Raw genomic sequence first — 17,190 nt, 5'->3', positions numbered from 1 at the left:
GTATATGAAGAGGATTGATCCCTCCTTAACACATTGCTCTTCCTTGTCCACTCCGTTTAACTCCTTACTTTCAATTGAAAAACTTGTTATTTTAATTTAATTTCTTAGGTTTTTTTAAATGCCGACAGTGCCGGATTTAAAGCTTTGACGTTACTATGCCCAAGTGTTTCTGCTCGTCAGTTACTGCAAGATTTTCGGGGAAATCTCCGAAAATTCGGAGATAGTGGAGCACTGATTATAACGCAACTGATGAGCTAAAAGTAATAAAAGAGAGAGGTGATATCCAACTCCCAGCTGCCATTCTTGGGAGACCTCTGATAGTTTATATGTGACCATGGATTTCCTGTGTTGTTTTAAAATCACTTTTCTGTGAATAGGTAACGTGACGGTGGCGTGCACTTAGGCGACAATTTACATGAGTCCAGTTTCTGTTAATAAAAATCACTCAGTAATAATTTATTGCCCCCTTCCCCTGGCACTGTGCACTCCTAGACCCAGGCTTAGTGGACCTACAGGCCTGAATGCCGGGAAGATCGGTTCAACCTCCACGGAAAAATCCCCTCTTCCCATGGATAAATCCTCTAGACAACTGAATTCTGTTTAAAATCTACCCTGGACAATTACCTTTATCATCTCCACATGTGGAATGGAGTCGTCAAAGGACAATAAGACAAATAAAACGAGATTCATGTAGAATTTGGCAAACTCCCCCACTGTAAAGTTTCCCTTGAAAAGTGCACCCCAGGGAAACTTCCCTCCCAATGGAGAATTATGTCTGTGGATAATCCCCTAGTAGAAAATTCTCCACCCCTCCCCTTGATAAAATGTATGCAAACTTCCGAAAAGGGCGAATTTAACAACTTGAAGACCTTTTCCCGATGTCTTTGGGATCCAGTGTCAATGTTATCTTCAAGGGTATAGCTATTAGACCTCTCAACCATGTTGAACAAAATGGCTATTACAAAATTTTGACCGGATGATTTTGGGGACAAGAGGGGCGTGGGAGAGGGTCTAGTAGCGCTAAAATATTTTTTGTCACTTAAAAGTGCACTAAAATTTTTAATTTTTGTTCAAATGAGCCCTCGCCCGATATTCTAGGATCATTGGTTCGATATGATCATCCCTGAGAAAAAAAAACAAATAAATACTCATCCATGATCTTTCTTCTTGCAAAAAATAAAAAAATTCCACATTTTTGCAGATAGGAGCTTGAAACCTCTACAATAGGGGTATCTGATACGCTGAATCTAATGTGGTGATTTTCATTAAGATTTCCCCTTTTTTAAATCGGTCAAATTTTCTCAGGCTCGTAACCTTTGATCACTAAACTTAGTGAATCTTAGCTATTTTTGAATCAAACAGTCCGTGGTAACGAACTGTAGTAAAAAACAAAATTTTTATACCAATAGCTACATAAAAAAAATCACATTTTAATGCTGACTTTAAATATATAAGATTCATCAAGTTTAGTCTTACCCATCAAAAGTTTCGAGCCTGAGAAAATTTGTCTTACTTCAGAAAATAGGGGAAACATCCCCTAAAAGTCATAGAATCTTAACGAAAATCATACCATCAGATTTAGCGTAACAGAAGTTTCAAGCTCCTATCTACAATAAATGTGGACTTTTTTTTGCCGCTAGAAAAATCACGGATGCGTGTTTTTCTTGTTTTTTTTGTTTTTTTCAGGGGTGATCGGATCGACCCAGTGGTCCTAGAATGTCACGAGAGGGGTCATTCTAACGGAAATTACAAGTTATAGCGTCCTTTTTAAAAATTGGAGGGCACCTAGGCCCCCTCCAAAGCTCATTTTATCCTAAAGTCACCGGATCAAAATCCTGAGATAGCCATTTTATTCAACATAGTCGAAAAACCTATAAACTATGTCTTTTAGGAAGACTTACTCCCCACAGTCCCCGTGGGAGGGGCTGCAAGCTACAAACTTTGACCAGTATTTACATATAGTAATGTTTTCTGAGAAGTGTACAGACGTTTCAGAGGTATTTTTTTGGCTGGGGGTTGGAAGGGTTGAGGAGAGGGGGTTATGTGGGGGGAACTTTCCATGGAGAAATTTGTCATGGGGGAAGAGAATTTCCATGAAGGGGTATTTAATTCAAAAACGTTCAGAAATTAAATTTAAAAAATAAGTTTTTTTAAATGATAGTAAGGAGCGAAATTAAAACTTAAAACGAACAGAAATTACTCCGTATACGAAAGGGGCTGTTGCCTCTTCAACGCCCTGCTCTTTACGCTTAAGTTTTTTACTGTTTTAAAAAGTAGAGTTGAGAGGAAGAGTCAGAAATTAAACAAAAAAACAAACAAGTTTTTTTTTAACTAAAGGAAAGAGCGACATTAAAACTTAAAACGAACAGATATTATAAAACGATAATAAAACGTAGCTTTAAGAAATAATACTAATAAAAATTTGATAAAATATAGCTTTAAGAAAACGTAGCTTTTCTTTGAAGATGTATTAGTCCTTGGAAGCGAACAGATTGTTAATATTTGAATTTTTACGGAAAAACGAAATCAAATTTAACTAATTAGTTTTGGTTCTTTCTTTTCACATGGTTTAACATGGCAACATCGACAAAACTGCCTAAACTATTGAAACTATTTTTATTACCCTACAAACTACATAGTTGCGAAACAAAAAAAGAAGTAAAATTGCTATTTTTCTAGTATAAAAATACCTAAGGTGGATCCAGTGGAGCAACTTAAGTTCGTTTTTTTTATATTCTTGGTACCCAAAGGATTTCAAACCAAAATAATGTACCAGTTTTGAACCGTTAACGACTTTGACCAAGTCTTTGTACAATTCTTATAATTCTTATAATAAATCTTATAATAAATACAATTCTTATAAGCCTTAACTGAAATGGAAATCCCCCATGCGTTCACGGAATGTGTATAAAGCTATTTTTGCTTAGATATTTTGCATTTAACTGACTAACTCTAATATTTTCTTCGTTTTTTATTATTTTGTCATATACAATCTTTATTTAGGAAAAACGTGTTCAAACTCATATTTTCGCTCTGAAATCTAAAATCAAAGTCCTATACGAAAAAATCTCCCCTCTCCGTGGAAAATCCTCTAGAAAATTCAATCCTGTTGAAAATCTGCCCCTGACAATTACCTTTATCATCTCTGCATTTGAATTTGAGTCGGCAAAGAGAAAGTAAAAGAAATAAAACAAAATTCGTGCAGGATTTCTGGCAAATTCCCCCAGTGTAAAGTTACCCTTGAAAAATGCACCCCAGGGAAACTTCTCTCGCCATGGAAAATTGTTTCTATAGAAAATCCTCCAGTAAAAAATTCATGGCCCCTCCCTCCAAAAACTGTGTGCAAACTTCCGAATAACAAATGTGAAAATCATGGGTATTTTATGGCGATAATCCAGTGGGTTAATATTGTTATGTCACACAAAACCTTATAATATACTAATTTTATTTAAATTCACTAGTAAAATTTAATCACTGGAACATTTTTTTAATTTCTAAGAACTTCTCAAAATCTGTAGGGAAAAACCGTTCAAACTACAATTTTAAGTCAACCTATAAACTTTGCCCCCCATCATCAGGTTGTTGCGAAGACATTCCAAGATGTGCTGATTCAACTTCTTTGAAGCTTTAGTTCCTTGAGATGAGAGAGTTCCATTATCTAAATAAAAATCTTTTTCACAAAAGTATCTATCCCAAAAATCCTGAATAAGAGGCTTTATTTTAAATAGAAAAAACCTGTTGACTTTAGAAAAGTGTAAATGCAAATAATTTCTAAACGCGATTCTATCTCTTTTTTATAGCCAACTCGTTATCTCTTCGAATATATTATACGATTTTTGTCAAAGCTTTTGATGAAAGCAAAAGAGGAACTAAGCAAAGAAATAGAAAATGTGGAATTTATTGAGGAAGAAGAACTTGTAAGGCTTTTCTGTTCTTTTTTTACGCAGCTAGCTGTGAAACTCCAGGACAAAGTCTATCCTGGTAAGTTGTAGTGATTTCCCTTTTTTCTTAAAAGAAACTAAATTATAGACAAAACAGCTGATAGGCAAATAATTTTCATTCCTGATTTAAGTTTTTTCACTTTTGTTTATCCTTTTCAAGATAGATTATTTGTATATTTTTTAACTAAAATGCAAACAGTGGAGCAAATGGTCAAAAGGCCGTCTCACGTGATATAATTCCTTACCTGGGTTTTCTTTCTTATCATAGGCAAGGCAACAGCACTACCTAAGTAAGAGCGATATAGCTTCAGTGCATATTTTTTTCTTTTAATGGCCTGTTTTATTTAAGGGTTATATTGTTTTATTTATATAATGGTTGCTTTGTATGGAAGTATCATAAGACACCTTCAGCAAATCGCAAATGTCGTTTCGGTCTTTAAAAAGTTTAAAGAGCATTAGCCTTACTCCTGCTTCTTGTAGTTTCTGTTCGTTTTAAGTTTAACTCGATTATTTAATATAATTTCTGTTATTTTTTAGTTTCATTTATTTATTGGTAGATTAGATTTAATAATCTTTTAAAGCTTGAATTATTATGTGACTTTATTTTCTGCTTGAAATTCGTTTAATGTAGTTCTTTAATTTTTCTTTTGCAACTTCTTTATTTAATTAATCCGATGAGAAATTTCCATACTTTACAGCCCTTTGCCCCAGTGGCTTTGGGGGTTCAATTCATCCTAGAAGGTGTAATTACTGGATCTTTGGACTATTTTTAGCAGAACGGCTATCTGAAAATTTGGATCGGGGTTAGATGTCCTTGGGGTTTAAGACGGGGCATTAAAAAGAGGGTTGGGAGGGAGTTAGTTTTCCTTCAATATTTTTTATTTCTAAAAAGGTTATTGGAACTCTCAATTTCTAAACCAACGAGTCCTCTCCGAAATTTTACTATAACATCCAAAACAGAGTGGCCTTGTGAAAAATTTACTTAGTAAATTTACTATTTACTTAGGCAGCATTATTACATTGCTTATAACTGTTGAATCGGAAATCCAAATTTTTGAATTTCAAACATTAAAGTTCTATATAAATTTGAATTCTATTCAATATTAGACTTAACAAGCAACAAAAAGAATTTAAGTAGTTGAAAGTCATTCTATTAACATTCTGGTCATTCTATTAACATTCTAAATGAAAATAAGGAGTATAACTTGTTTTCTTGAACAGTTTAATTCTTCTTTCAACTTTTTTCCTTCAATAAAACTTCGTTTAGTCTTTAAACGAAAGTTCGTTTTAAATCTGACAGTGTCAAACAATGTAATCCATTATTTAGTTGTTTTTTCTTTCAACTCAAGTTTGAGTTTTCTTTTTTAAGGAAAAGTATCGTAAATATTAGACTATCTCTTTTCCTTTTGTTTGTTACCCTCTAAAAACTAAACTAGGGAGCATTTGGTGGTCTCGTATTCTTTTTTTACAGCCATGTTCATGGTGCAAGGTACTTTATAAAACCTTTATAAAATCTGTGGCTAATCCTCTATTTCATCTCACTGAGAAGTTGTAACTGTCTGCACCTTATTTTAAAGGAATTAACAGAGAAATTTAAAAAAAAATGTCTCCAAGCATCACTCGAAATGCAAGTTCAGGCTGAAAGAAGTTTTTCTTCAGTTCTTGACATGCTTCTACATGACAATCTGATGGGTCAGTGTGACGTTTTGTTTCTCTTGCGGTTTGGTTGAAAACAGGGCCGTATCCAAGACTTTTTTTCGTTTCCTTTTGAGAATTTTTTTTGGGGGGATGGGGTTTAGAAAAAAGCTTTGAAAAACGTATCAAAAATTTGTTTATATCCTTTCATTTTTATTACGTTTTCAAGAGCCATACGAACATTTCGGAAGGGGGGGGGGTCAAATCCCTTAACCCCCTGGATACGGCCTTGACCAATTAATGCTCTAATAAGAATAAAAACAAAATTTGTAAATTGCATTATAGCCAATCCGAGAAGAGGTCTAATTTTTTGAAAAGTTATTAAAAGAGATAAGACTTTTCATGAGATAGACAACGCTGTTCTAGGAGCACTGCCATATAGATGGTGTCTATTTTAAGCGACTGAGCTCGGTAGAAAATCAAACGTAAGTCTGGAACATAGCCTAGGTTATTACTATTCTTTACCAATTTTTCTTGCTAAATCCTGAGAAATCCATTTTATTTTTCAGATGGATCAACTACCAAAATTGGAAATGGAACGATTACAAAGCTCTCTGAATTTATCATCCTTAGTACAAAAAAATGCACATAAATTTACTGATCAGCTAAACATTTACTGTATATATACTGTATAAATACGGTTCTGTGCGGCATTTTAGCTTCCTCATTCAAGAATAAAGCTTGGTTTTGACTTGATTTTTCCAAGAATCGTGTCACAAATTAATGAAATTAATTCCACAGAAAACATTCAGTAAAATAAGGCTTGTATTTATCTATTTAGAAAAAAAATGACAATATGTGTATACAAATAGTTGTGTTGCAAAGCAAAAATTTGTAGTATTGGAAAGAAATTTTATAGCCCTGAATTTATATTATGACATGATTGAAATTTTCCCCATGCTTAAATCATAGTTAAATAATTCAGACACAAAACTTTTGCTATATCTCAAGCTTGGTTTTGAGAAAAATTTAACCATGTCATAATATAAGTTAAGGGCTAAAGAATTTCTTTCGATTGCTGATTTTTTTTGTTTCAAAACACAACTATGGTCAAAGTTCTGTTTCATAACACGGCTGGTAAAGATTTTAATTCCTAAAAAAACGTTAATCTTTTGTTTAGACACCTTATAATTACAAGATAAGAATAGCTCGTTTCAACTTCAGACTGAACCTGAGTTTGTGTTTTTTTATGGTGTGCTTTTGTAACCTTTGTAATACGTTATCTACCATTGATTGCCTCTTAATTCAAGTTATATTGTAGGAAGCAAATATTATTAACAGTTGACAGAACTGTTAATTCAACACTGTTAATTGTTAACTGTTAATTGCCTCTTAATTCAAGTTATATTGTAGGAAGCAAATATTATTAACAGTTGACAGAAATCTAACTAATAAATCATGACATTATTTATATAATAAAGCTTCACACTAACTACTGATGACGTTGCATAAGGACGGTATATCATTGTTTTCAACGTGTCAAAGCAGTTACATTGTAGCAAAATATTGAGGGTGAGTAATAACGTAAGGAAATGTTCTTATCTAATTCATTGTCAATATTGTTCATAATATTTTGTTTCTAAGAGATAGCCTTTCTATAATCTAAGGGCTAAATATAACAAAAGACAAAAATACAAAATGTTCCTTGCATCCTAAGCCTTTTGAGTTTTCATTAAATATCAATTTTTTATTTCGTTAGAACCATCTACAAGGTTCTAGTCGTCCTACCGAGTGGATTGATGCGCTGGATTTAGGATCCTTTGTCCGAGAAGGCAAGGGTTCGAATCCTAGTGTATCCAATTATTTAGTTTGGGATGGGGATCATAGCATGACTCAACAAGCACAGCCAGGGTCGACCCAGCTCTGAATGGGTACCTGGAGATTTCTAGGGAAGGTAAACAGGAAGGGTGTGGGAAAGCACAGGATGGTTGGCCCCTAGCCTTCCATTGCACTTCCTGGCTGAAAGTCCAAGAAACGGAGATCAGTACCACCGGTAGGGACGGTGAAGTCCAATGCCGTGTCCTTAACCTTTATCTTTTTTACAAGGTTCATCAGGTCTTCTGGAAATTTCCCATACTAATTTCATGTTTTTTTATGTAAATTTGTGAGGGTTATGGTTTACCAGCAGAGAGGGATATGAGTTGGTAAACTTAAAAACGGTAATTAAATCCTTCTTTTTTCTATTATACCAATAAAGTCATAGCAAAGGTGGAGATCGATGGCTTTCTCTGAAACAATCCCCTCCTCCCCAGAAAAAGAGAACAAGCTAAAAACAAGACAAAAGAAAAAGTTCCAGAAAAACAACAGGTCTATGGCAAGTGGTAAGAAAAACAAAGAAATTTATCACAATTAATATTTTGCCCTTCATTCACAGGAAGTGGAGAGAATACATCGATCAAATTTCCACTCTTAAATTAACAATTGATAAGTGCCTTAGTCATCATTCCCCTATAATTTTCAGTTTTATAGATTATGAGCAAGGGTTAACGTTGCTGCTGTTAAGGTAGGATATGATTTTGTATTGAATCAGCAGTTACGCAAGGTTGTGTTTCATTCCCAGTTATACGCATCGTTTTGATAGAATTTGTTTTAAGGAACGTGACAAAGGTTGTGGGAGAGCATGGAATCAAATGGGAAAGCAGGACTCTCCAAGACTTACATTATGCTCATGAGCTGAGGGTCCTAGCCGAGATTATTAGCAAAATTAATAATTTTTTGGAGGTTTTGAGAGTTGAGCGCTTCAAAATAGGTTTTAAAATTAATATTAAGAAAACTAAGTCGCTTAGACATGATACGTTTTTAGACGTTTTTAAGTGAAGTTGAACAGGTGATGACGGGCAACGAGAAGATATTTAAGAGAATATCTTCACTTATGTATATACTACTATTACTAAAAATGGTGGATACGGTTAAGATATCGCAAGTAGAATAGCTAAGACCCAGGGTGTTTTTTCACAGTTGAAAAATGTTTGGAACAGTACGAGGACAAGTCTGCGAACAAAGATTACAATATAAGAAGCAACAGTGAGGACAGGGGTCAAGTGTGGTTTTGAAACGTGAACACTCCGAAAGACGTAGGAGGACTTTTTAGATATTTTCTAGAGAATCGTACAGATCTTTTTAATTACCGGTCTAACTGACCGTATTTTAAATAGTAAGACGCGTGAATAATGTCGTTCTATCCCACTTTCGAGGGCTATCGCGAAAGAAAGATGGAGATTGGTAGGACAGATCATGCGGATGAAGGGCGATAGGCACCCAAAGATCATCCTTTTTAGCCAACCATCTATAGCCAAATGAGAAGCCGGTGGTCACTAAATAGGGTAGAGGGAAGTCAGTAAGAAAGGAAAATTGGTAACTGGAAATTGGAACATTTCCAAAAAGAGGAGCTTTGAATAGATTAGGATGAAGGAGAGGCCTTCTTGCCTCAGGTGGTTTGGAATTCGTTTGCCATAATAGTAGTTATATTTGCGTCCATAAGGGAGACTGGGCTGCAATTTCAATGGCGGCAATCGCAGTATTTGAAAAGAGCATTGACTAGAGAATAAAATAATTTTTTACCATCCAATTTCTGCCTTCTGCTATACCCTTAACAAAGCAATTACGCTAATGTGAGTCTAGACCTAAACATATAAGCCGAGGCTAGTCTATGTCTTTAAAAAATAATTAACCCACCCTAAACAGTCCCATTCTTGCCTTTTTCAGGCACTTGAAATCTACAGGAGGATAAAGAGCCCAAAATTGTTTATTATTTCTTTAAAATTGTTATTTAACAATAATTTTGCATGACAATTACTCCCGAAAAGGAAACACAATTATTTTGCCTTGCTGAAAAATCTCCATATCTCTGTCAAGGGGCATTCCTACTCTATAGCACCACGTGACTGGGAAGACCGAGAAAAACTCCATTAACATGCTATTTCAGAAGGATAAAAAACTTGGATTTAACTGGAAAGAACTATGACGACCTGGCTAATAAAAATTTTCTACCCATCTTAAAGAAAGACGGGGGTGGATCCAGGATTTGTTTTTTTTAGCGGGGGACGCATAATAGGTTGCTCCGATAAACTTGCGAACAAAGAAATACCCGAAATTTAAAGGGAACCTCAACAATTATACGTCCTAGGTAGGTAGTGGAAATGGTCGTAAATTTAATCAAAAATCCGCTGAGGGTTAAAGTTCTAATAAATCTGTCGAAACTAAAATGATGCAAAAATATTGATACAAAAACTAGTAAGTTATAAAAACCAACCCGCCATATTAAAATAAAAAGCTGTTCATCCAAAAGAAATAGTGTTTAATATGATATTATTCCCAAATCCACCACTACGTTAGGGGGGAGGAGAAGCACCTCTCCCCTGGATCTGCCAGTGAAGTAAGATTTGTTTCGTTATATTGTTTTTCTATCATCTTTATATACCCTTAAATTATACCTGGGCACATTTGGGGGGAGGGAGGGCGTTTATAGGGTACAACTGCAAGCATAGTGACAAATGTATTTAAAAATAATATTTCATTGTGGTGTTTACTTCTCAAGAGTAGTTCGCATGCAAATTTACTTTCACAGTGACCTACATTATGGGATACACAACTGACAATGTTGCATGACTACTGATTTAAATAATTTTCTCGATTTAAAACTGAGAGTATACTATCCCACAGCATTATACTTGACATTGTGAGAAGGGAGATTCCCCTTACGAAATCCATTGTCACCCCAATAAAATACTCAAGAGGCAGAGATATAACGGGGAAATGGGTGATTTGATAGAAGGCAACTATTTTCCTTTCAACTAGCCAGTTGGCCCCTTGGAAAGAATTCCGGGCTTACAGCGATGATATTAACACAAATTGGATTTTGAATATATCCTAAACCTAATTTCAACTGTGAGGCCGGTAGATCAGACAATTAGTAGAAAGGGACAGGGAAAAAATGTTTACAGTGAACCCAACTAGAAAACGCGTACCCAACTCAAAAGTCCTCAAAAGGCAGCTCCAAGCTTAAGCAGCTCAGTTGTGAAAACAGTGCAGTAGCCATCCCATACTGTCGTATGACAGATTGCTTCACGAAACAAACTCTCAGATATACCTACGGATGTGTACATTGGGAAGCAAGGGGGTAACACCGATAACAAATATACATCAAAAGAATCCTCTTTTCTTGTCAACTCCAAATGTTTAAAATTTCTCAAGGAGGATAGCATAGGGATATTTAAATTATTTTTGAAAATGGGGGAAACTGACGATCTCCAAGAGCATGAAAATTACAGTTTAAATAGCATTAAATAGCATCAGAGGACGCTAGGATCAATGGATTTTAGCACCCATCTGTCAACCACATCAAATTTCATATTTTCTATAGGCAACGCAGTATCGTCAATCAAAATTTAAAAGAAAAAAATTTTCACAGACAGTGCTATCACCCTGCCTAAGCAAAGGGTGAAGTGGGATCCATGTGTTATTATTGTAAATGTACTCCATATGGAAGGAGTTGTCGCAGAAACTTCGGAAGGAGCTTATTTGATTGGAAATTGAAAGTTCTAATGCTCTTGTAAAAGTTAAAAGTGGTTGGATGGCAAAACTGCCCCCCCTCATCCCAAGCTATTTTTTCTCCAAATTCATGGAATCCAAATTTCGAGATAGCCATTTTGTTCTGCATCGCTGAGATTACTATGCCTCTGGGGATGTCAACCCCAAAACATGTCAACCCTCGGGGCAAAGGCTGTAAGTTATGCAATTCACCCATTGATTACATATAGTTTTTGTTATAGAGAAAGGAGAGTATGTTTGACCCTTGGTTTCAAAAAGGCCAAGGGCATTCAGGTGAGCCTTTCAGAGAATGTTGAACTAAATCAGAACACACTATGGGCATGCAGATTGCCAAAAAAACTTTCTTCTAACGTGAACTTTTCAATTATTTAAAGCTTAAAAAATATTGTACCATGATTAATCCCTCTGCCCTCTCCTGAAAAGCTTTCACAAGTAAAAATACCAGGAAAGATTCTGTTTGCAAAGAACAAGCTTAGAATATGGACGACCATCATCTGTATAGTGGTTGGTTCAACGAGGAGATTTACGACTTAGTCAGTGTTTTTTGTATACCAAAATTAGGCTTTCTATTGCTTAGACATGAAAGCATTCAGCAAAAGGCGAACATTACTGAAAAGGGAAAATTATTCAAATTGCCCTTGCCAAAATTTTTATTTTAAGTATTGCACAGAGCTTACCCTACCTCTGCACAAAGGAAAATTCTAGGCTTTGGTGTTGAAAATTCCTGGTTCATCACAAGGGCATGAAATGGATGTGCATGTTCATCACAAGGGCATGAAGGGCATGAAATGGTGTAACAGATGCTCGAAAAACCCATTATTCTTAAGGTAAAAATCAACTAAAAAAGTTTGCACGCAGGTCTTCAAGGCATTTCTAAGTCAAGATTGGCTAAAGTTGATAGACAGCATCAACACAGTCTTTGGCAACACTGCTGAGTAGCTGTTCTATTCTGAATCTTCCTAAAGTTACGATACTTGAAATGAAGTCTGTATCTTTGTAAATGGTTAAAAGATTGGCTAACGTTGATAGACAACATCAACGAAGTCTTTGGCAACACTGCTGAGTAGCTATTCTACTGTGTATCTTCAAGACTTTCTAAAGGTACGATACTTGGAATGAAGTCTGTATCTTTGTAAATGGTTAAAAGATTGGCTAAGCTGAGACAGCATCAACGAAGTCTTTGGCAACACTGCTGAGTAGCTCTATAGCGAGTCTTCAAAGCTTAACAGTTACAAGATTGACTAATGCCGATAGACAGCATCAACGAAGTCTTTGGCAACACTGCTGTGTAGCTTTCTATTTTGAATCTTCAAGGCTTTCTAAAGTTAAAATGCTAGATATGAAGTCTGTATCTTTGTAAACGGTTACAAGATTGGCTAACGTTGATAACACATCATTTTTGGCAATACTGCTGAACTTGGCACTTTCGATTATGTACCTGAAAGCATTATAACTTCCAAAGCTGTTTAAAAAATCTTTAAGTTGCTCTAAAAACTGGTTCTGCCTTGGCCCATGGCACCAATTTGCAAGTAAACCTGGAATAAAAAACCAATTTCAATTTAAGAATTTTTTTTTTTTTTAAAGGCAATCGAACAAATACCAATTCCAAAGTAGCAACTTTACGATTCATGAGCATGTCTATTCCAGCATGTCTATCAGAAACCAAATTGGTTCCATTTAGGTTAGCATGTAACCTATTTTTTCTGCTGTGTTTGGGGCACTTTTTGTAACACCTCTAGGTTAAAGTCTACCCTAAATAATAACCTATGGCCTATTTTAAATAGCCTATTCTTTCTGCTGTGTTTGGGGCACTTTTTTGTAGTACCCCTAGGGTAGAAAGAGTTCAAAAAGGGGAAAGGTCATTCAGTTTCTAAAATACACGTGCAGCAAAATATGACCATTTCTTTTCTTTTTAGACATTCAAATTATAATTTTTAAGTTTAAAGAGAATTTAAAATTTAAAAAATAACACAGCGTAGCCCCAGTGTTTCATGAGTACATCTTAAAATTTTATATTCAATTTTCTTTATAGAATGACCTTTTTTAGGAATAAGTAAAACGGGTAGGATTTCAGTTTAGTAATTTTTGCTATTTCTGTAGAATTTTTTCTGTAGAATTTCTGTGTTGTTTCTGTATTAATTTTTTTCTCGATTATATTTCCCATTTATTGACTACTTTAATGCAAGTTAGTTTTAGTTGCGCTTAATATGTCAATTAATTATGACTTTTCAAGCCTTACCTTGTATTTCCCATCCCTCGCTGTGCGTAACCTAACATTCAAATGCGTTTAGTTTTTCATCTTATTCCATTTTGAAAAGTGTCCAGTATGATGAATTTAATGAAAACAAATAAAAAATTACATTTCCAAAAAAAGAAACTCAAAATTTTAAACAAGCATAAATTCGCTTATTTGCGATAGTAAACTTAAAAAAACAACACACACACAAACTAGATTTACGCTAATATTACAACCGTTGTTGCAGCAACCTTTGTCGGGTGCGCTGAAGAAAGTGTCGTATAGCAGCTTTTTTATTTCGCTTTTCACCTTCGATCGAAACTGTAGTTTTCCCGTCCTCAAAACTTTAAACTTGTTAGATCTCAAGAAAGAATTTTTCTTTAAAAAAGGACACATTTCTAAAAAAACAGTCTCAAATATACTAGGCTGTTAAAACCAACTTGATTGTCTATTTCCTGAAATCCAGCCAATGTTGCAAGTTGTAAAACGCACCACGTACACAAGCTAATTCTTGATTACTTTGCCCCAGATAACACAGACTAAAAAAGCATCTGCTTTTATTTCTAAAATTATAGCATGTACAAGCTAAAGCCAAGTTACTTTACATAAAAACAAAGTTTTTAACATTTTCCATCTACTTAAAAATAAAAGCAATTTGATTACGTGTCTATATCTGATTGATTTCCACATAAACACTTTACAAATAATAAAAAAACTACTTAATTCATTGTTATTGTCATTTATAATTGTTGCATAACATCTTGGATGACGACAATTTCCTTGCCTAAAATTTATCAGAAACGAATCAAACAAAACGTAGACCAAATGGCAAAACTATTGTACCCTTGTTCCCTTACAATTCTTGTTTATGAGTCAATCTTTATGACAAAAAAGAAATCCCCGCACAATGAAGCTTTTAACCCCTGCTATTGCTGGGATTGTTCCAAAAACATTTCAAGAATTGCCTAGATTGCCAGGCTATTGCCTGAATTATTCTAAAAATATTGCAAAAATTCCCTGGATTGCCAGGCTATTACCTCGATTGATCCGGAAACGTTTCAAAAATTCTCAAAAAACATCTTGATCAACATTTCCTAGGCTGTGGGTTCTCTCCTACCAAATTTCAAGCGAATATTAAAGCTTTAATACGAAAGATAAGCGGGGCTCAGAACTGACAGGCACCTTTGAGAATCCATTCACTCTGTCTCATGGTCCAAAATCTCTTCCTCCATAGATTTCAAGAGGATCGAAGGTTAGAGAAGGGGAGGGTTCCTTTAGTCAGAATACTTTTCCCATAAATTTTAAGCAGCCGGTAAAAAACATCTCCCTGGCTCTCCGCTGTAAAGCTGGTGGTGGGGGTGGTTTTGAGGGGCCTCTTTGTCTCTCTAATATCACAGATAAAGAGTTCGTTTATGATTCCGCTTTGAACAGGAAACAACATAAACAGTTCTCAGCTAAAACGTAGTCACTGAAAAAGAAAGGGACTTCCGAGGGTCCAAAGAACCACTTTCTCCATCAGATCATACAACTGAAAATCAACTAACTTGTTCAATTTAAGTAAGATACAATATTCCTACCACTCAAGTCAAAAGAAGGAGGATGGAGCGGTGTGGGTGCTAAATGAATAACTATCCCAATTTGGTCTTGCTTTAATCCAGACTGAAAAATCCTTGTTTGATTTCAGTTGAATACAAGATGTAACATGCCTACCATTGTGCTAAGAAGTTGGGATTGTATGGGGTAGAAAGGACATAGAAGGGGATAAAATCCCACTCCATGCCTTAAACTAGATTGAAAACTCCCTTCTAAGACATTAAGGGGGAAGGGGGAGGGGTCAGCAGCAACAGCCTCTTTAATTCCATACTAAGTTCGAAAGGCCCAAATCTCAGTGGACATTTTCAGCTCCATTTTAGGCGAATATTTCCGCACCCCTGCCAGTTAAGTATCTCACAGGAATTTTTCTACCAATTAGAGAAAGACAGTAAAGACTAAGAATTTTCTGTGATTAAGGAAAAGTCCCTTATATTTCCATACTTGGTACAGCCTATCTTGTTACCATTAAGGAAAAGAGGGCAAACATCTATTTGTGTTTTTAACCCCAAAACGAATTCACTCTTCCCTCGTCTTTCCTCCACTTAGACCTCACATCCTTCTTCTTTTTACCCTAATCAAGTCCTAGACAAAGATATATGAAAAAAAAATTTGTTCCCTACAAAATTGAAATGTTCAACAAACAAGTCCTATCCCAGCCCTGACTCCCTTTTCTTTACCCCTTTTCTATTTATTTTTCATATTGACCATTTGTGCAGTTTATCTTCTTCAGTGGAAACTCCCTTCTAAAATATTAAGGGGGAAATGTAGAGGGGTTGTTGCTGGAGGGCCATGAATCCACCTGATGTCTCAATCATACAGATCGAAAATCAATGCGTTTTTCAAATTACAGATGGTTTAGCATACCTACCTAAAGGGTTACAAGTCGGAAGGCTAAAGGCCCAATTTAATACAACTACTAATAGTACTAACAACTCACCGCAGCACTAAGCAGCCTGAGGTCAACACAGCAACGCACGCTCCTCCTCTTCCAGTTAAACAGATTGAAAATTTAATTTTCATTTTTGTCAACTCTCGATAACCACTTTCTAATATAGCAGCTGCATTATTCAGTTACGAGTTGTTACTTATGTATTTTTTCTTACGCAAGCTCTAAAAAAATATCACCAAAAAACCTTAAAACTCCTAATTGTGCTCTAGTGTATAAGTACAAAACTGGAAATAACTTCTTTTTAACTACCACTTTTGAAAGAAGAGAACATATTAACATTACTTTTAAAAAAAGCCATCCCTTCCGTCATGAGACAGAAGCAAAATTTCAAGTGATAACCTTTTTTAATTATTATGTAATAGTTTGAAGCCCATAGAGAAAAAAAGTATATTAAAAACAAAAAAATTGAAAAGCCATTCATCAGAAATTCAAAGGATTTAGAAATACTTTTTAGAATATTCTCTTTGGTTCTGGATAGGATAGCCTATAAGATACTTGACTTACCAAGTAAAGACTCGACAGCAGATACTGTTTCACTACCCAGAAGGTCAGATGCAATAAACTGGGTTTCAAGTAACGACAAAAAATCTGGCAAAATCTGGAAAAAAAGCGAATAATTACTTAAGCGGGTATCAACGAAAATGCGTAGTAATTCAAAGGCACCTTGGCAAATTATGCCAGTTAATAGTTGTTTGATTTTTATGAAAACGCCCAACATTGTCGTTACGCTTAATTTGACTTGCAAGTAAGAAAAATAAAACAAAAAATCAGAAGATGATTTTAACAAGTCCAAAATTTCTTTTTTATTTTTGTCACTACAGTTTCTTGGGAGCTACAACGAGACTTATACGAGACTCCTTTGTGACTCTGTAGTCTAGACCAGAGTCGAGCCAGCTCTAATCGAATCAGGTATCGAATTAGAAATTGATAGAAAGTTTTTTTAAGTCCTTATAAGAGATTTTCACTCAGAATCCCGGGTACTATTGTGATTGTTTTTTCTAAATATATTTAGATGAGACTTAAAAAAAGGGTGCAAAATTTGCAGGAACCTTGGTAAACGATTTTAATTAAAAAATAATTGGTGTTTTTTTTAACCATCAATTCAGTCATTAAGCTCAATTTGACGTAAGAAGTAAGAAAAACTAAAATAAAAACCTGAAGACAAATCTGACAAGCAATTTTATTTTTTATTATTATTATTTACAAAAACAACCCTGAAAACCGTA

The 17,190-nt window shown here is 35.0% G+C and overlaps 2 protein-coding genes across 6 annotated transcripts in view; one reads left to right on the top strand and one right to left on the bottom strand.

Annotated features, from left to right (window-relative positions):
• LOC136040280 (protein tyrosine phosphatase domain-containing protein 1-like) overlaps positions 1 to 7,280 on the top strand; it is a 79,785-nt gene extending 72,505 nt beyond the window's left edge. For 3 of the 4 annotated variants that reach the window (XM_065724527.1, XM_065724524.1, XM_065724525.1), the window contains 2 exons: positions 3,801 to 3,981; positions 6,146 to 7,280. In XM_065724527.1, coding sequence (XP_065580599.1) covers positions 3,801 to 3,981; positions 6,146 to 6,228 — 264 coding nt within the window. In that variant the 3' untranslated portion in view covers positions 6,229 to 7,280. The remainder of the gene's footprint in view (positions 1 to 3,800; positions 3,982 to 6,145) is intronic. The other variant, XM_065724526.1, reaches the window with a different exon arrangement.
• A 4,417-nt stretch (positions 7,281 to 11,697) lies between these two features.
• The window catches only part of LOC136040279 (serine/threonine-protein kinase cst-1-like), a 91,230-nt gene continuing 85,737 nt past the window's right edge, over positions 11,698 to 17,190 (bottom strand). The window contains exons 10-12 of one of the 2 annotated variants that reach the window (XR_010620659.1): positions 16,469 to 16,562; positions 12,408 to 12,721; positions 12,302 to 12,318 (exon numbers count right to left, since the gene is read on the bottom strand). Coding sequence is in view for 1 of the 2 variants with exons in the window: in XM_065724523.1 (XP_065580595.1) it covers positions 12,483 to 12,721; positions 16,469 to 16,562 (333 nt within the window). In the remaining variant the exon portion in view is untranslated. Of the gene's footprint in view, positions 12,722 to 16,468; positions 16,563 to 17,190 lie in introns of both variants that reach the window. The other variant, XM_065724523.1, reaches the window with a different exon arrangement.

Source organism: Artemia franciscana, chromosome 20, assembly GCF_032884065.1.
Source record: "Artemia franciscana chromosome 20, ASM3288406v1, whole genome shotgun sequence".
Lineage (NCBI taxonomy): Eukaryota > Metazoa > Arthropoda > Branchiopoda > Anostraca > Artemiidae > Artemia > Artemia franciscana.
Note: the sequence above shows the minus strand (reverse complement) of the source record. Positions and strands in the feature narration are given on the sequence as shown.